General features: G+C 43.2%; 1 protein-coding gene across 1 annotated transcript; it reads right to left on the bottom strand.

Annotated features, from left to right (window-relative positions):
* Positions 1-2: 2 nt before the first annotated feature.
* LOC311492569 (high affinity immunoglobulin gamma Fc receptor I-like) lies at positions 3-17,929 on the bottom strand (the record flags this gene model as incomplete). The annotated part of the gene is made up of 9 exons (XM_084550865.1): positions 3-62; positions 2,481-2,615; positions 3,361-3,582; positions 7,010-7,137; positions 7,479-7,724; positions 14,933-15,178; positions 15,261-15,518; positions 15,697-15,738; positions 17,899-17,929. 9 exons carry the CDS (start codon positions 17,927-17,929, stop codon positions 3-5), a joined length of 1,368 nt encoding a protein of 455 aa, XP_084406991.1.
* Positions 17,930-19,444: the final 1,515 nt, after the last annotated feature.

Genomic DNA, 19,444 nt, shown 5'->3' with positions numbered 1-19,444 from the left:
CCTTAGGATGGGGTAAATGTGACAGCCGTGATCTGAGGAGGGACAGTGTTCAGTGGGAGTTTCTGAAGAGAGAAAAGACATTATGAGACAGAAAGTGGTTGTGACTAAATAGAAGTGAAGGAAGCAAAGAGCAATCCATTTATCTCTCAAAAGGCCTTGCATCCAATAGGACGGTATCCTGGTTATTTGTTCAGTAATTTAACAATTAAACGTGTAGACAGTGACAGTGTAGTTCAGATTAAGTCTTCATAACATTACACTTGTAGGAGGAGTTGAGACTCATCTCTTCATGAAAATATGGTGTAGTTGAAGACAGGGAAGCTAAACAAAAAAGTAACAGTAACAGCAACTAAGATCACATGTACTTTATTCATCTTAAAATCGACATGTCTCACCTCCTACAGACAGCCAGCTCTGTGGTGATTCTCCAACTCCAGTGATGACATTTGTAGAGTCCTTGATCAAGCATGGAGACTGTAGATGAATCAATAAAAGTTTTGTCGTCTCCTACAGCTGCTCACGATGTTCAGCATATTTATTAAATGTCATAGTTGGTGAAGAATAATACTTAAGTTAAAAGTGTTAAATTTAAGTTCACTCACTAAATAACTTTCAAAGATTTTTACATGCATGAGCTTTTTAATTGTAAATAAAGTCTTTATCATTAAGTTTTAATGTGGAAAGGAGCCAGTACTCACACAGTGTGATGCAGAAAGCTCTGACCTCCATGTTGTCTTGCCGCTGACTGACTGAACATCAGACTGAAGTGTAAAGTGAGAAGTGGTCTGTTCCTGTGTGTCAGATTTCTGAGAAGCAGAGGTGATGGAAATAACCTAAACATCAGTGGGTGGTGCTAGAAGCAATGGCAGAGCGAATCAGTGCTCAGTGTAAATATGACATTTCCTGTCTTACATGTTGGTTTGTGGTTTATTAGCATTCTAACTTATACTTATTGGCACAAAGTCTAAAGTACAGCTGAGACTGAAAGGAAAGTCAACTTAAAAACAGTGCACACATTTAACCACTGAGTCCTTGGAGTGCTGGAGGTGAAACTAGCCTAAAAAGACAAAATTTAAAATGTATTCTAGATTAGATAGTAGAAAACACCCTGATAGCAATGATATCATTCTGAACTCATTCAGCAACCCCTTGACTAGAAGCGAGTAAACCAAGGGTTTATAGCAAAATACCACAAAGCACACATATTCTAGAAAGTTTCTAGTAACATTAGAACCAGACCAACTTGGATATTTGGATGAAACCAAAGTACACACATTGAGTTTTTACCTCTTGAAAGGGAATCTGGATTATGTCGAATTATGTCGATAATCTACATAGTTTTAACAATATCCAGACAGGCCAGCGTAACAATACACAAAGCAGCCAGCGTTTTCTTTGTTTACAGGAGGGAACAGCTGATTGTGCTCCCTCAGGACAGACACGAGATCCCTCTGGAGATACTTTATAAAAAAAAGAGGAGACGCTCCAGACCTGTTCTCCCCTCCATCAACATGCGAAATGTGAGATCTCTGCCAAAGAAGACGTTCGAGCTGGCCGCGCTAACACGATACCAACGGGAGTACAGAGAGAGCAGCGTCCTTCTGTTCACAGGGACCTGGCTTACACGGAGCATCACTGAGCACAGTAGGCTGTGTACAAGCCTACTGTGCTCAGTGATGCTCGGTGTAAGCCGAAAAGTAGAGAAGAAGAGAGCTTTCAGATCAGGGAGGAGCTGGGGACTGTACAGAAGGAGCTGAGAAGGAAGACCAGGGAGGGAAAGGCCAGCTACAGGAGGAAGATGGAGGAGCAGCTGCAGTGGCAGGACATCAGAGGGGTGTGGAGGAGCCTGGAAACCATCTCAGGCTACAAAACACCCCATGAACAGGTTCAGTGGGTCAACGATCTAAATCTACATTTCAGTGGGTTTGATCAAGCACATCCTCCTCCCCCCATGCAGCCCCTCCCTCACTTGCTGACACCTGGCTTATGCCCTCCTCACTCAGCCCCTCACACCTCTGGCTCATCAGAACATACAACCACTTCCAACCAAGATGGAGCCACTCATCCCCCACCCCTGTCCTTCACAGCAGACCAGGTGAGAAAAGACCTCAGGAAGATAAAACCGAGGAAAGCAGCTGGACAAGATGGTATCAGCTCCAGGCTCCTTAAGTCCTGTGCAGATGAACTGTGTGGAGTTATGGAGCATATCTTCAACCTGAGCCTTGAGCTGAGAGTGGTACCACAGATTTAGAAGACCTTGTACGTGGTACCGGTTCCTAAAACACTGCACCCTGAAGACCTCAGCAGCTACAGACCAGTGGCTCTAACATCCCACCTGATGAAGACACTGGAGAGACTGATACTTGGACATCTCCGGTCTGAGGTGGGCCCCTCCATGGACCCACCCGCTGTTTGCCTACCGTCCTAATGTTGGAGGGGAGGACGCCGTTATCTTCCTGCTACACCAAGCTTTCTCTCACCTGGAAGAGCCCGACAGCACTGTCCCTCCTGTAGGCTGTCTCGTCGTGAGAGATTAGTCCCACTACAGTGGTGTCGTCAGAAAACTTAATGATGAAACCACCTGTGGTCTGCTGGTCAGGAAGCAGTAGATCCACCTACACAGGGAGGAGTCCAGACCCAGGTCATGAAGCTTAGAGACCAGTCTTGAAGGGACTATGGTAATAAATGCTGAGTTGTAGTCAACAAACAGCACTCTCACATAGACTCAGCTTCGTTAGGAAATAGATTCTGCTGCAGCCCTTCTTGTACACAATTGTTCTGTCGGTCCTCCAGTTCAGTCTGTTGCTGATGGTAACTCACAGGTATTTGTAATAATCCACCTCCTCCACATCCCTACCAAGGATGCTGAGGGGCAGAGGAGCTGTTCCCTTCCTCCTGAAGTCTATCACCATCTCTTTCGTCTTGTCCACGTTAAGCAGCACCCCACACCACAAAGTCATTAGAAAATTTCTATATGTGACATGACTCTGAGTTGTGCTGATAGTCAGTGGTGTATATGGTGAACAGTAACAGAGAAAGCACAGTGCCCTGTGGGGCTCCCACACCACTCACCACCACATCAGACATGACATAACCCAAACGAATGAACTGTGGCCTGTCTGTCAGGTAGTCAGTGATCCAGGAGACAGTGGATGCACCAACACCCATCGACCACAGCTTCTCACCCAGCAAAAACAGCTGGATGGGAATGAAGGCACTGGAGAAATCAAAGAATATGATTCTCATCGAGCCTCCACCACCATCCAGATGTGACTTAGTGAGCTACAGCAAATAGATGACAGCGTCATCCACGGCATCCAGCTAGTAAGCAAACTGTAGGGAGTCTAAAGACAATCTCACCTGCGACATCACATGGGCAAACACCAACCTCTCCAGCATCTTCATCACATGGGATGTAAGGCCAACTGGATGGTAATCACTGAGGATGGTTGGAGACAACTTCTTGGGCACAGGGACTAGACAGGAGGCAGATTGAAGAGACGCTGGAGAACACCAGGCGTCTGGCTGGAACAGGTCCTCAGTAGGATGAGGTGGAAGTGGACACAGGAGGCTGAGGAGGCCCTGCAGGAGAATTATGAGCTGTGAGATGTGGGAGCATTGGATGCAGTGGGGAGGTGTGGGGGGATGGGGTAGAGGAGACAGAGGTCTGAGAGCTAAACCTATTGAAGAAGGTGTTCACTCTTTCCATGTTGCCTTCAGACAACATGCCTCTCCCCCCACAGCCCGTGATATCCTTCATTTCTGACCACACCTTCCCAATGTTCTTCTGCTGAAGTCTGACCACAGCTACATCCTGTAGGAGTCTTTACACTCCCTCAGCTTGTCCAGCCATTGGTGCTGTACCCTCCTTAGCTCCTCCTTGTCTCCAGATCTGAAGGCTCTCCTGCTCCTGCTTGTGGATGTGTGCCTCACAGCAAGAAGGTCACCAGTTCGACCTGTACAGGGTGTACCCCTGCCTCTCGCCCGATGACAGCTGGGATAGGCTCCAGCAGACCCTGACCCTCATAGAAGACGAATGAATGAATGAATGTGATGCAGTCAGTCATGTTGCTGATGTCCTCCCCATGAGACTCGCAGAGTACTCAAAGCAGTCCTGCAGGGCCTCCTCAGTCTCCTGTGTCCACACTCCTTACAATCTTTCAAGGCACAGGCTGCTGTTGAACAAGAAGGACATACTTTGGAATGAACAGGACAAAATTGTCGTGCCTAGGGTGGCAAGGGCAGTGGTACTCTATGCATTGAGTGCATTTGCATACAGCAGGTCCAGGGTTTTGATGTTACAGGTGTGGCAGTCCATATACTGGGTGCAGTCTGCAAGAGTTCTACACAACGTGACAAGTTTAAAGTCAACATTGACCATGTTTACATGGTCTTTAGTATCCCGATTTTGATCGGGTTTTTGAAGTGTCCCGTTTTTGTGTTTGTCCATGTAAACACCATATCCCGAATTCAGAAATCGGTATATGCTCATTTCCCAATTTCAAGAAACCTGGTTTTGCTACCTGTAGTACTCCGATAGAAGCCGGGATACTGGAGCATGTATACACCTTATCCCGATTTCTGACGGCTGCCCACTGTCTGCGCAGGCGCGAGTGACGCCAAGTGACGCACTAGATATACAAACAACATGGCGGCAACGAGAACTTCTCACTTTTGGAGCGATGAAGAGACAGAATTTTCCCTTAAAGTAAAGAAAGAACTAAACACAACTACGTGTTTAGATGGCAGAAAACACAGAAATGCTTATGTATTCAAATCTGTTGCGGAAAAGCTACGTGACGCTGGTTTTCCACCTCGCTCCGTTGAACAAGTTAGGTCGCGTTGGAAAACATTGAAAAAGACGTGAAACACGCATGCGCAGATAGGATACAGTGATCGGAAAACGGGTTACTGGTATTTATCATGTATACGGGGATATGAATAACCGGGTTTCTTTGTGTTCCATGTAAACACCATATCCCGGATATGCTCAAAGCCGGGATAAGCCTCAAAATCGGGATACTAAAGACCATGTAAACGCAGTCATTGATGACCATAAAGGCGTTTGGCTGCTGTGTCTGCAGATGGGAGATGGTGGTATTGATGACATCAGCAGGCACTTCAGCCTCAGCGGATGGGGAGGGATGTAGATGGTAATCACAATGGTGGACGTGAACTCCCTCGGCAAATAATAGGGACGTAACCCTACAGTCAGCAGTTCCACATTTGGGCTACACAGATGTGTCCAGGACTGCACCACCGCTCATTCACATACAGCGCAATCCCACATCCCCTCTTCTTCCCGCGAGCAGTCATGTCTCTGTCCGCCCACGCAGTCACTAAGCCAGTGTTGCTACACTGTGGTCCGGGATGTGTGAGTGCAGCCATGTCACAGTAAAATTCAAAAGGCTCCACTAGCAGAATTCGCTCTGGGTGTTGATCAGCGCTGAGTGTTTTTCCAGGAGGCAGTACAGGTTTACATAGTACTAACAGCTGGTCATGTGTGTAAACAATGGCCATGCCACCTTGTGCGTAACACTCTGTTACAAAAAGAGCAAAAGTAAGTAAAAAAAAAAAGTTTTGAGGCACACAAAAACCATTCCTGCACTATATTTCTGAGAAAGAGTTACAGATAAAAACAAAAAAGTGACAAAAAAAACACAAACAAACGCATGCACTCAGGAGCTGCAGCAACAGGCATCCACCTACAACAGCACTGTTTAATGGTGTCCAGAGTAAGGTAAGGTTCATAAAAGTCTCATTCTATACAAAACAGCGATAATGTGTTTACTTTCTATAGTACCACCATAAGACCACTAGATGGAGCAAAAGACCTTGTATTAAATTAGGGCACAGGGCCCAGATCCTGTCAGGCAAGTCACCATGTGTTCCACAGTTGATGGATGGAAGAAGAAATTCTGCCATGTTGACTTTGCAAGTCAACGTTTTAGTGTTTTCTCTGTTGGCTGAGCTAGCTGCTTAGCTCCAGTTATGTGATGCTTTGTGTCAATGGAAAGAGTAGCTTCTCTAGTTTCAAATGACACTGTTGTGTATAAGTCAAACTAAATGACATTATGACTTTTAGTGAGTTGTTCGCACGAGTAACACTGACAACTTGTCTTGACCAAAGACATGTACCTAAGTAGTATATAAACTTTAGTAAAACAAAGTTTACTGAAAGCAATTTCTTGTATATATTATATTTATGCAAATAATTTTGTTTGTACAAACTCTTAAGTCAATAAGTCCTTTAGACATTTGACATAATAGCAGTTTATGAATCAAAAGGGTTTTGCCAAGAGTACATGTAAGTAATGGAGACTCATCTATAAAAGCTCCTTCTGAAATAAAAGGGTCAAATTGATGAAGAATATCATGATTTTCATTTTCTCTTACATCCTTTCTACTTACATCCATCTTTATCTCACTCTCTCATCTGCTGTGTACCATTCGGGTTAAACATTTTTTTTTTTTTGAAAAAATACTGTACAAAAGATATTGAGAAGAAAATGAAAAAACACCACATTAAAGAACAGCATATTAATGCATTTTTATTTTTCTTTAGATTTTACAAAATTACGAACAGCAGAATGCACCACATGGTGCAGACACACTGTCAGAGCTCACACGTTTCTACAAACCAGCATCAATTAATAGAAGCGCTCAGACACTGTGCTTATTTTAAACACCATGTGTCAGAGTTATGGTCAGTGCGAAAGGTTTACAAACCACATTTGCAGACACGTTAGACAAGTTTCTCTGCAAGATGCTCATTTCCTGATTACAGCGTCTAACCCTGTGTCTAGAAGCATAGAAAGCAGCTTGATAGCAGTGGATTTAATTCTAGATGAAATGTGAGAGTAGCCTTGACAAAATATTAACTCCACGATCTCAGCGACTCAAGCTAGCTTTTATTCTCGTATTGGTTGTCATCCAGGCCATCTTTTTCTTTAATATAACACAAACCTCTTTCTTCTGTTGGAGATGAGTCATGTTTTATAACTCTGACTATCACACAGTGAAGACATCCGAGCAGCAGCAGCAGCAGCACCACCATGATGATGGTGAACATGGTCCTTAGGATGGGTGAAATGTGACAGCCGTGATCTGAGGAGGGACAATGATCTGTGGGAGTTTCTGAAGAGAGAAAAGACATTATGAGACAGTAAGTGGTTGTGACTAAATAGAAGTGAAGGAAGCAAAAGGCAATCCATTTATCTCTCAAAAGGCCTTGCATCCAACAGTGCGGTTCCCAGGTTATTTGTTTAGTGATTTAACAATTAGAAAATGTAATTCAGATTAAGTCTACTTACCATTACACTTGCAGGAGGAGGTAAGACTCGTCTCTGGATGAAAACATGGTGTAGCTGACGATGGGTAAGCTAAAAAAAAAAAAAAAAAAAAAAAACATTAACAGGAACTAAGATCACATGTATACACTTTATTCATCTTAAAATCTTAAAATTAACGTGTCTCACCTTCAACAGACAGCCAGCTCAGTGGTGATTCTCCAACTCCAGAGATGTGACATTTGTAGAGTCCTTGATCAAGCATTGAGACTCTTTTGATCTTCAGATTTCCTGTGGAGTTTCTCCACTTGTTGACTCCATCTTTATAGAAATCAGCTGTGATGTTGGAGGAAGATATTGTGGTTCTGCAGCTCAGAGTCACATCTTCTCCCTCCATCACAGGATGAGCAGGACTCTCCAGGATCACAGAACCAGCTGAAGAACACAATCATATTTAATTTATCTTGAAATCACGTTGAGATAATCACAAAATATCACTGCCTCACTGCAAACATACAAGTGACATTGATGTTGATGATGTTTCTTCTTTCTCCTCCTTCCTCACACCAATACTTTCCAGAATCCTCTCCATAAACATTTTTAATGGTGCAGTTAGGTCCTCTTGATGTTCTGTTATTAGTGGTGCAACATGAGGGCGTCTCCCCAGTCGATTTATATTCAACATCACAGTAAAAGACTCCCTCACAGTACAAAGTGACCGACTCATATTCAAAGAACTGCAGTCTGTTTGGAGAGATACGAAGAAAAGCTGCATCTGAGACAAAGAAAAACAGAGAAATTCAGTTTAGACATTTACTCCTGTGAACTGCTGGACGACATCTACAACATTTAAAAGTAGAAAAGTAAGAGCGGAACTCCTGTGATGATTAAACACACCAATCTCAAAATATTTTTGCCTCTTTTCTACAACTGCCCAAGAAAACATCTACTCACCAACTTCCTGGTCCTGTGCACACAGCAGGATCATCATAGTCACTGAAGATGCAAAGAAAAGAAAAGTTTTGTCGACTCCTACAGCTGCTCATGATGTTCAGCATATTTACTATTAAATGGCATAGCTAGTGAAGAATAATACTTGAGTTAAAAGTGTTAAATTTAATTTCACTCACTAAATAACCTTCTAAGACTTTCACATGCATGAGCTTTTTAATTGTAAATAAAATCTTTATCATTAAGTTTTAATCTGGAAAGGAGCCAGTACTCACACAATGCGATGTAGAAAGCTCTGACCTCCATGTTGTCTTGCCGCTGACTGACTGAACATCAGACTGAAGTGTAAAGTGAGAACTGGTCTCTTCCTGTTTAGAAATAGCCTAAACATCAGTGGGTGGTGCTAAGAGCGATGGTGCTAATCTGCGGTCACTGTAAATTTGACGTTTCCTGTCTTACATGTTGGTCTGTGGTTTATTAGCAGTTTCACATATACTTATTGGCACAAAGTCTGAAGTATACCTGAGACTGAAAGCAAAGTCATCTTAAAAACAGTGCACACATTTAACCACTGAGTGGCCTTGAGTGCTGGAGGTGAAACTCGCCTAAAAAGACAAAATTTTAATTTTTTTTCTAGATTAAATAGTATAAAACACTGTGATAGCAATGATATTCTCAACTTATTCAGCTACCCCTTCACTAGAAGTGAGTAAAATCAAGCAAAATACCACAAACTACACATATTCTACAAAGGTTCTTGTAAGATTAGAACCAGACCGATTCTTCAGTTGGACATTTAGATGAAACCAAAGTACCCACATTTAGTTTTTTTTTTTACCTCTTGAAAGGGAATCTGGAAACAAAATATTACTGATTCCCACTACAGGAGGCGACGTACACACAATTCAATGTTTGGCCAAATTATCTAGATAGATAGATGCACAGTTATACATAGTACAATCCACAATGAAATGCATTTTTGTACCTGCAGCCAGTAGTAAAAAAGTACTACAGTAGAACAGTAATAATTGCACATAGCACAAAAGGTAAACAATATAAGTATAAATGTAAAATTGAGAAAAATAAAATAAGACAAAATATAGACTGTAAACTTGAAATGTAAACTTAGAGGAGGTAGCTAGTATATATACATATTTACAGTATTTGAAAACAGCTATGTGAGTAAAGTGCAGTGGTGCAGTGGTATTAAGTCCAGTTTAAGGCTCAGAGTTGAGCAGACAGATGGCATGTGGATAGAAACTCTTCTTCAGCCTCTCAGTCTTTGTCCTCAGGCAGCGGAAACACTGGCCTGATGGCAGTAGGGAGAATACAGAGTGTCCAAGATGACTGGGCTGTTCCAGGATCTTCTTGGCCCTTAACCTGCAACGTTTTGTGTAAATGTCCTACAGGTTGTGGAGGCTGGTTTTGATGGTCCACTCCGCTGAATGGACCACCCTTTTGAGGGCCACAAAGTCATGTCTGGTACAATTTCCCATCCAGGTGGTGATGCTCCCACACAAGATGCTCTCAATGGTGAAGGTGTAAAAGTTCCTGAACATCTTGAGAGGGAGCTTAAAGTCTCTGAGGGGTCTGAGGAGGTAGAGACGCTGTCTGGCCTTCTTCACCATGGTGTTCAGGTGATGAGTCCATGACAGGTCCTGTGAGATGGTCCCTCCCAGGTATCTGACAGTGTCCACTCTTTCCACCTGGTGGTCACGGTTATACATGATTGATAACAGTTTGTTTAGAATCCTCCTCTCCACCATTCATTCATTCATCTTCTGTAACCGCTTATTCCTGTGAAGGGTCGTGGGGTCTGCTGAATCCTATCCCAGTTGTCATCGGGCGAGAGGCGGGGTACACCCTGGACAGGTCTCCAGTCTATCACAGGGCTAACACAGAGAGACAGACAACCATTCAACCATGGGAGGAAGCCGAGTACCCGGAGAGAACCCACGCAGACACAGGGAGAACATGCAAACTATGCCGCCCTCCTCTCCACCACTAATTGAAATATTCCCTGCCTGCAGCCAATGACGGAACCAGCCTTCCTGATCAGTTTATTCAGTCTGTTGGCGTCACTGGCTGTAATGCTGTTCCCCCAGCAAACCACAGCAGAGAAAAGGCTGCTGACCACAAAAGACTGGTAGAAATTTTCCAGCATCTTGCTGCACACATTGAAGGACCTTAGCTTCCTTAGGAAATAGAGTCTGCTGCAGCCCTTCTTGTACAAAGCTGTACTGTTCGTCCTCCAGTTCAGTCTGTTGTTGATGGTCAATCCCAGGATGGTCACTCCCAGGATGGTCACTCCCAGGTATTTGTAATCCTCCACCACCCCCACATCCCTACCAAGTATGCTGAGGGGCGGAGGAGCTGTTCCCTTCCTCCTGGTCTTGTCCATGTTAAGTAGCAGGTGATTCCTTCCAGCCCACCACACAAGTCTGTCCACCAGCCCTTTTTACACCAAACTTTCCAGCACCTTCATAACATGGGGCGTAAGGCCAACTGGAAGGTAATCACTGAGGAGGGTTGGACACAACTTCTTGGGCACGGGAACTAGGCAGGGAGCAGATTGAAGAGATGCTGGAGAACACCAGCTGTCTGGCTGATACAGGTCGCTAGTATCCAGGGGGTTAATGCCATCAGGGCTGTCTCACCCTGCGGTGCATCCCTATTATTTGCAGAGGGACTTCACGTAAGGTGGTGGACACAGGAGGCTGAGGAGGCCCTGCAGGAGGATTATGAGATATGAGATGTGGGAGCATTGGAGGCAGTGGGAAGGTGTGGGGGGATGTGGTAGAGGAGACAGGAGGTCTGAGAGCTAAACCTATTGAAGAAGGCGTTCACTCTTTCCATGTTGCCTTCAGACAACCTGCCTCTCCCCCCACAGCCCGTGATATCCTTCATTCCTGACCACACCTTCCCAGTGTTCTGCTGAAGTTTGACCTCCAGCTACCTCCTGTAGAAGTCTTTACACTACCTCAGCTTGTCCTGCCGTTGGTGCTGTACCCTCCAAGGTTCAAGGTTCGTTTCAAGGTCCGTTTTATTTTACAAATCATTTTAAAATACAACATACAAATTCAAATTCACAATATACAGTAAACATGATCTTGTAAAAATGGGGTAACCCCAAAAGCTTCTGTAGCTTATGAACGGGGGCCCATAGACATCAACAGCAATATAGTATATTATGACAATAACAATTCCTATTTCTAACAAACTAACCTAACCATAACCATCTAAGGCAATTCCATCAGTACAAAAAGGTATGGTTCAACACAATAATGATACAAATATCAACACATCAGGCACCGGTAGATGAAACGAGAGACAGCAAGCTGAGCTTGATTTAGACATAATTTAGCGGCAGTTTTTGTTTTAATCTTTTTTTAAAAATAGACAGTGATGCAGACTCTTTAATCGTGCTCTCAACCTCATTCCAAGTCTGTGGTCCTTTAACGGTCACACTAAGACTTGTGCATTTTAGTTTCCGTCTCTTTCCCTTTATAAGTTGTTTTCCTCTCGTGTTGTATTCATGAGTGGGTAGAAAAATTGGGATGAGATGACAGAGTCTGTCATTGAGTCTAAATGCTACATCATACATCACACAGGCATTATGGAAAGTGTTACATTCAGTGAGTTTCAAGAGTTTGTATCTGTAGAAAAGAGGATCAGAGGGGGCATTTAGCTTGGTCCATGATCTTACTCTAATTACCTTCTTTTGTAAGGTCTTTAGTTTCTCAAGGTAACTGGGATATGAATTACACCATATAACATTGCAATAGTTCAAGTGGGGCTCAAATAGAGCCCCACTCAAATAGAGCTCCTCCTTGTCTCCAGACCTGAAGGCTCTCCTCTTGTCATTCAGCAGAGTCTTCAGATCACTATTGATCCACTGCTTGTTCTTGGAGAAACAACGAGCAGCCTGTTAGTGCATGATAGTATTCTCACAGAATTTGATGTATTCAGTGATGCAATCAGTCATGTTGCTGATGTCCTCCCCATGGGACTGGCAGAGTCCCTCCCAGTCAGTGTACTCAAAGCAGTACTGCAGGGCCTCCTCAGCCTCCTCTTTACAGTCTTTCTGGACACAGGCTACCTTTAAACAAGAGGGACATTCTTTGGCGTGAACAGGACAACGTCGTCCTGCCTAGGGCGGGAAAGGCAGTGGTACTCTATGCATTGAGTGGATCTGGATACAGCAGGTCCACGGTTTTGTTGTCACGGGTTGTCACACACGCAATCCACGTACTGGGTGAAATCTGCGAGGGTTCTGTCCAGTGTCTCATGATTAAAGTCCCCATTCATTACAATAAAGGCATTTGGCTGCTGCATCTGTGGACGGGAGATGGTGGTGTTGATGTCGTCAGCAGCCACTTCGGCCTCAGCTGATACAACCAGTCAGTCCATGTTTGTGTTACATGGGCGTTCCTTTGCACAGATGTGCCTGGGATTGCACCACCATTCATCCCTTCTTCTTACCGCTAGCAGTCATGTCTCTGTCCGCCCACACAGTCACAAAGCCAGGTGTTGCAACGCTGTGGTCCGGGATGTGCGAGTGCAGCCATGTCACCGTAAAACTCAACAAGCTGCACTCCCGAAATTCGCTCTAGGTCTTGATCAGTGCCGCCAGTTCATCCGTCTTGTTTGCAAGAGGGCGCATGTTCCCCATGATAACAGCAGGCTTATATCTCCTCGTCTTTACGTTTACTTTCTTTCCAGCCCTCCTCCATATCTCCTTCAGGTTTTCAGACCTGGCTGCAGGAGGCAGTATATTGCACTATATTTCTGACAAACAACGCCGTTTAATGGAGTAAGGTAAGGTTCATAAAGGTCTCAATCTATACAAAATGGCGATAATGTGTTTACTTTCTATAGTACCACCATAAGCCCACTCGACGGAGTCAAAGGACCTTGCATGAAATTAGGGCACAGGGCCCAGATTTTGTCAGGCAAATCACCATGTGTTGCACAGTTGATGGATAATCCTGTGAATTAGCTCAAATGGACACAGCACTTAATAAAAACAATATATATATGTTGACAGTTGTTTCCATAAATGTCTTAAGAAGGAATTCTGCCATGTTGACTTCATAATGAAAATGCAAGATGAAATTTTGGTGTTTTCTCTGTTGGCTGAGGCTAGCTGTTTAGCTCCAGTTATGTGATGCTTTATGTCAATGGATAAGTAGCTTCTCTAGTTTCAAATGACACTGTTCTGAATAAGTCAAACTAAATGACATTATGACTTTTAGTGAGTTGTTTGCACGAGTAACACAGACAACTTGTATTGAAAAAAGACATGTAAATAAGTAGTATATAAACTTCAGTAAAACAAAGTTTACTAAAAACAATTTCTTGTATATATTATATTTATGTAAATAGTCAATAAGTCCTGTAGACATTAGACGTGATAGCAGTTTTTAAAGCAAAAGATTTCTAGGCAAGAGTGCGTGAAAACTGAAACGCTTTGCATAAATATAATAACATATTCATAAGTGTCTCTGTAGTAATGGAGACTTGTCAGACTTCCGTCTTCAGTCTAGACTCATCTACAAAAGCTTCTTCTGAAATAAAAGGGTCAAAATGAATTTTCTCTTACATCCTTGCTTTTTGCATCTGCCTTTACCTAACTTCTGCCTTACTCTTTCATCTGCTGTGTACCATTCAGGTTAAACATTAAAAAAAAAAAAAAAAAAAAAAAAAAAAAACACTTTCTTCTCCATACTGAGAAAAAAATGAAAAATCTCCACATTAAAGAACGGCACGTTAATGCATTTTTATTTTCCTTCAGATTTTACAAAATTTTGCAAACAGCAGAAGACACCAAATGGTGCTGACACACTGTCAGAGCGCAGACGTTTCTACAAAGGAGCATCAATTAGTAGAAGCGCTCAGACGCTGTGCTTATTTTAAACACCATGTGTCAGAGTTATGGTCAGTGTGAAAGGTTTAAAAACCACATTTACAGACACGTTAGAGAAGTTTCTCAGCAAGACGCTCTTTTCCTGATCCAGTGACAGCATCTAACCCTGTGTCTACAAGCATAGAAAGCAGCTTGATAGCAGCGGGCTCAGCTCTAGATGAAATGTGAGAGTAGGTATGATAAAATGTTAACTTCATGATCTCAGCGACTAAACTAGCTTTTATTCTCCTATTGGTTGTCATCCAGGCAATCTTTTTCTTTAATATAACAGAAAGCTCTCTCTTCTGTTGGAGATGAGTCATGTTTTATAGCTCTGACTATCACACAGTGAAGACATCCGAGCAGCAGCAGCAGCAGCGCCACCATGATGATCGTGAACACGGGCCTTAGGATGGGGTAAATGTGACAGCCATGATCTGAGGAGGGACGATGTTCTGTGGGAGTTTCTGAAGAGAGAAAAGACATTATGAGACAGAAAGTGGTTGTGACTAAATAGAAGTGAAATAAGCAAAGAGCAATCCATTTATCTCTCAAAAAACCTTGCATCCAACAGGACGGGTCCCAGATTATTTGTTTAGTGATTTAACAATCAGACAGTGTAGTTCAGATTAAGTCTTCTTACCATTGCACTTGCAGGAGGAGGTCTCTGCATGAAAACATGGTGTAGCTGACGATGGGAAAGCTAAAAAAAAAAAAAAAACATTAACAGGAACTAAGATCACATGTATACACTTCATCTTAAAATCTTAAAATTAAAATGTCTCACCTTCAACAGACAGCCAGCTCTGTGGTGATTCTCCAACTCCAGAGATGTGACATTTGTAGAGTCCTTGATCAAGCATGGAGACTGTTTTGATCTTCAGATTTCCTGTGGAGCTTCTCCACTTGTGGACTCCATCTTTATAGAAATCAGCTCTGATGTTGGAGGAAGATATTTTGGTTCTGCAGCTCAGAGTCACATCTTCTCCCTCCATCACAGGACGAGCAGGACTCTCCAGGATCACAGAACCAGCTGAAGAACACGATCATATTTAATTTATCTTGAAATCACGTTGAGATAATGACAAAATATCACTGCCTCACTGCAAACATACAAGTGACATTGATGTTGATGATGTTTCTTCTCTCTCCTCCTTCCTCACACCAATACTTTCCAGTGTCATCTGCATAGACACTTTTAATGGTGCAGTTTGGTCCTCTTGATGTTCTGTTATTAGTGGTGCAACATGAGGGCTTCCCTCCATTCAATTTATATTCAGCATCACAGTAAAAGACTCCCTCACAGTACAAAGTGACCGACTCATATTCAAAGAACTGCAGTCTGTTTGGAGAGATACGAAGAAAAGCTGCATCTGAGACAAAGAAAAACAGAGAAAATCAGTTTAGACATTTACTCCTGTGAACTGCTGGATGACGTCTACAACATTTAAAAGTAGAAAAGTAATAAAGTAACTCCTGTGATGATTAAACACACCAATCTCAAGATATTTTTGTCTCTTTTCTACAACTGCCCAACACACATCTACTCACCAACTTCCTGGTCCTGTGCACACAGCAGGATCATCACAGTCACTGAAGACACAATGAAAATAGATGAATCAATAAAAGTTTTGTCGTCTCCTACAGCTGCTCATAATGTTTAACATATTTACTAATAAATGTCGTAGCTGGTGAAGAATAATACTTAAGTAAAAAGTGTTAAATTTAAGTTCACTCACTAAATAACTTTCAGTCTTTCACGTCTATGAGTTTTGTAATTGTAAATAAAGTCTTTATCATTAAGTTTTAATTTGGAAAGGAACCAGTACTCACACAGTGAGATGCAGAATGCTCTGACCTCCATGTTGTCTTGCTGCTGACTGACTGAATATCAGACTGAAGTGTTACGTAAGAAGAAGAGGGGGCTGGGTTTATGTGAAAGCTCAGCCCAGGGGCCCAGATACTTCAGTGCATAGGTGAGGACTTCAAGTTTCTGATATGAAAACCTGTTAGATCCCATTTAAACCTCATATGGGCATTCATAGGTTTGGCCACTGTGGAAACTGCGGACAAACTAACTTTTAAACCATACTGCATCCCGTTGGGGTCCCACCTATGTGAGATCCTTGTTCAAGGCACAAGTGGGACATATGTGAGTCTTATTTAAATTCCCCAGATAGCCACCATCTAAAGCCCAGGTAGATTCCACGTATATCTCATATGGGTATTCATGGGTAGGGCAACTCTGCAAAGTGTGGACAAACCCACTTGTAGTCCACTTGCAGCCCGGTTGCGCAATGCCTCTGACCTAGTGAGATCCTTGTTAAAGTAATAGATTGGGTTGACATGGGCCTCGTTTAAATTTCCTAGATAGCCACCATCTAAAGCCCAATTAGATCTCACTTATGCCCCGTATGGACATTCACAGATTGGGCAAGTGTGGAAAGTGCCAACAAACCCTCTTGTATCCGTACGGCCCAGTGAGATCCTTGTTAAAGTGATAGGTGGGACCAACATGGGCCTCATATAAATAAACCAGCTGGGCCCCATCTATAAACCAGTTATACCCCACTTACACCTCATATGGACTGGTGTCCTGGCTCTTTTTCTATCTCCGGGTGTCGGAGATGAAAAGAGGCCAAAAAGGCCAAAATGAAGTTCTTCAACAGCAGTAGAGAAGTCTCCTTCACAGAGATCTTTTGGTCTTCACTGGTTCTGCTTTGGCCAGAGTTTTCACTTGGAACAGGATGGATCCTCGTTCTCTGCTCTACACTGAAAGGCTCAAGAGCTGTTTGTGTCTCTTTGACCTTATGGTGCGTTCGAGCGCCCATCCAAACCAGTGGGACGTGGGACTTATCCTACCTGAAATGTACTAGCTCCTACTTCTAAGCGTTCGAGGCAATTGAAGTGGAATGTAAACAGAAAACATGGACGACCGCCGCGCTAAACTCACTTCAGTCTACTCACATACACAAACGAGATGGAAGAGGCCAAACTGCGGATGAGTAATTATGCACTGTAGCCTTCGTCGTTGCTAAATTGCTTCTAAAAAGTCTAAAATCATCTAAAGGTCACATACAAAATATGTAACGTTATCCATTTGCATAGCTACGTGTTGTCTTACCCGTTCCCCTATTAAACGCCACAAAACTATATGACAGTAAACCAATTGTATGTTTATGACAAAATTGTCCTGATGTAATGTCAATCAATATTGAATCAATGAGTTTGAGCGCACAACATAAACGACGTAAGACCCCATGGGCGCCGCCATTATCCTCCGACTTAATTTTGGTGAGGTCGGGGTAGGTCGAGCTCCCCCGAGTTCGCCGGTAGGAGGTTCCACTTCGACAGGCATTCCAGTGCACTTTTCCTAGTTGGAGGCAGGATAAGTCCCACGTCCCACTGGTTTGGATGGGCGCTCGAACGCACCATTACTCTTTCTCATGGCCACATCCAGTGATCAAGGTCTCCATGGTTGAAATAGCTCCACCCAAGATTCTGCAGCGGCTTGTGTGGTCAGAGTCGGGGAAGAATTGATCTCATTGATGATCCACACATCGGCGGTGTGTCGATTTCAAGGACAGACTCTCTGATTAAAGGTGTGGTCTCCTCTCTTCACCAAATAGCCCTACAACCAGACTTCATGCCACCAAATCTCTGGCACATAATGTGGGTCCCTAGCAAGACAGAATGGTAAATATTTATCATTATAAGTGGTTTGATTAAACCTCACCATAAGGGGAAGCTTACTGGCCTGGGCTTTTGAGTTGGTAATTGCCATGGTTTTGTGATTAGTTTTCCTGGGGTTCTGTTTCCTGTTTTATTTTGTTAAGTTCTTGGTTTCTTGTCTTGTGTTACTCCCTGTGTTTTCCCCTTTGATTGATTCATTGATTTATCCTTGTGTGCTCTGCACGGATTTCTTTCACCTGTGTTTCGTCACCCCTCTGTCCCCTGTGTGTATATATAGGCTCTGTTACGTCGTACATGTCTGTATACTTGTCACTTGTCTCCTTGCTATCTTCATGTCTCATAGAATTTGTATATCGTCGCGTTCCTGCATACTTGTCTTAAAGTAGTTTTGTTGTTCTTGTCAAGTTAGGAACTCCATCCGTCTCTGCAGCGCTTTTTGTTTTGTCTTGCTCATTGTCGTACCTCATTACACACTAACCCCTTGACACTACTAAGATTGTCACAAGGTGTACTCAGACACTCTAATGTGTAGGACATGAGTGAAACATAAGAAACTCTCGTCTCGTTGCTGAACACAAACCTAAAAAAGCAATGCAACAACGTCAGATACGCAGCTAACCGTGACACGTTTAGAAACAGCAGCAGTAGCAGTGCTCATCTGGTGAGCAACTGTGTGAACAGACTAAGCTGATGGAGCAAGTTGGTTAAACTGTCTGATGAAAATAAACCAAAACTTCTCTGATGTGTTGGTTAAAGTGCACATGGAGTCAAACTCCACATGTTTGTTTTGCACAGAAACTATTTTAAATTTGTAACACAGCAAACAGACCTGAGGTCAAAAGATTTTTTTTTCTTGTACAATAACAACAACAATACTGGCCCTGACTGGGTCACTTCCTGGTTTTCAAGTAGATCATGAAGCTCCTCTTTTTTTTTTTTATTAAATATATTTTTGTGTCAACTCCTGCCTCAGCCCACTCTGTCCTGCATTTGGGTCGTACCTCATTACCCACTAACCCCTTGACACTACTAAGATTGTCACAAGGTGTAGTGAGGAAGAAGGGGAGGAAACAAAAGAACTTTATTGAATATTTGTATAACGGAGAGGGCGGCACTGTGGTGAGGTGGTTAGCACTGATGCCTCACAGCGAGAAGGTACCAGGTTCAAATCCATGGGCCGACTAGGCCTTTCTGTGTGGAGTTTACATGTTCTCCCTGTGTCTGCATGGGTTCTCTCCAGCTACTCCAGCTTCCTCCCACCATCCAGAGACATGCTGGTTAAGTTAATTGATGTTTTTAAATTGGCCGAAGGTGTGAGTGTCTCTCTGTGTTAGCCCTGTGATGGGTTGGCGACCTGTCCAGGGTGTATCCTGCCTCTCGCCCGATGACAGCTGGGATAGGCTCCAGCAGACCTCATGACCCTTAACAGGAATAACCGGTTATAGAAGATGAATGAATTCATGTATAACGGAGAACAACAGGCACTGATGCGACACAGGAAGTCCATTAGCTAAAGTCCAACAAAAGGTCCAGTCTGTCGTTCGTTGGATTCATGGTAACTGCAGAACAAGAAGCAAAGGAACGCAGGGAATAACAGGAGAACACA

The sequence above is a fragment of the Chelon labrosus genome, assembly GCF_963514085.1.
Source record: "Chelon labrosus genome assembly, chromosome: 1".
NCBI classification, from domain to species: domain Eukaryota; kingdom Metazoa; phylum Chordata; class Actinopteri; order Mugiliformes; family Mugilidae; genus Chelon; species Chelon labrosus.
The sequence above is the reverse complement of the archived record's forward strand: the minus strand, read 5'-3'. Positions and strand labels throughout refer to the sequence as shown.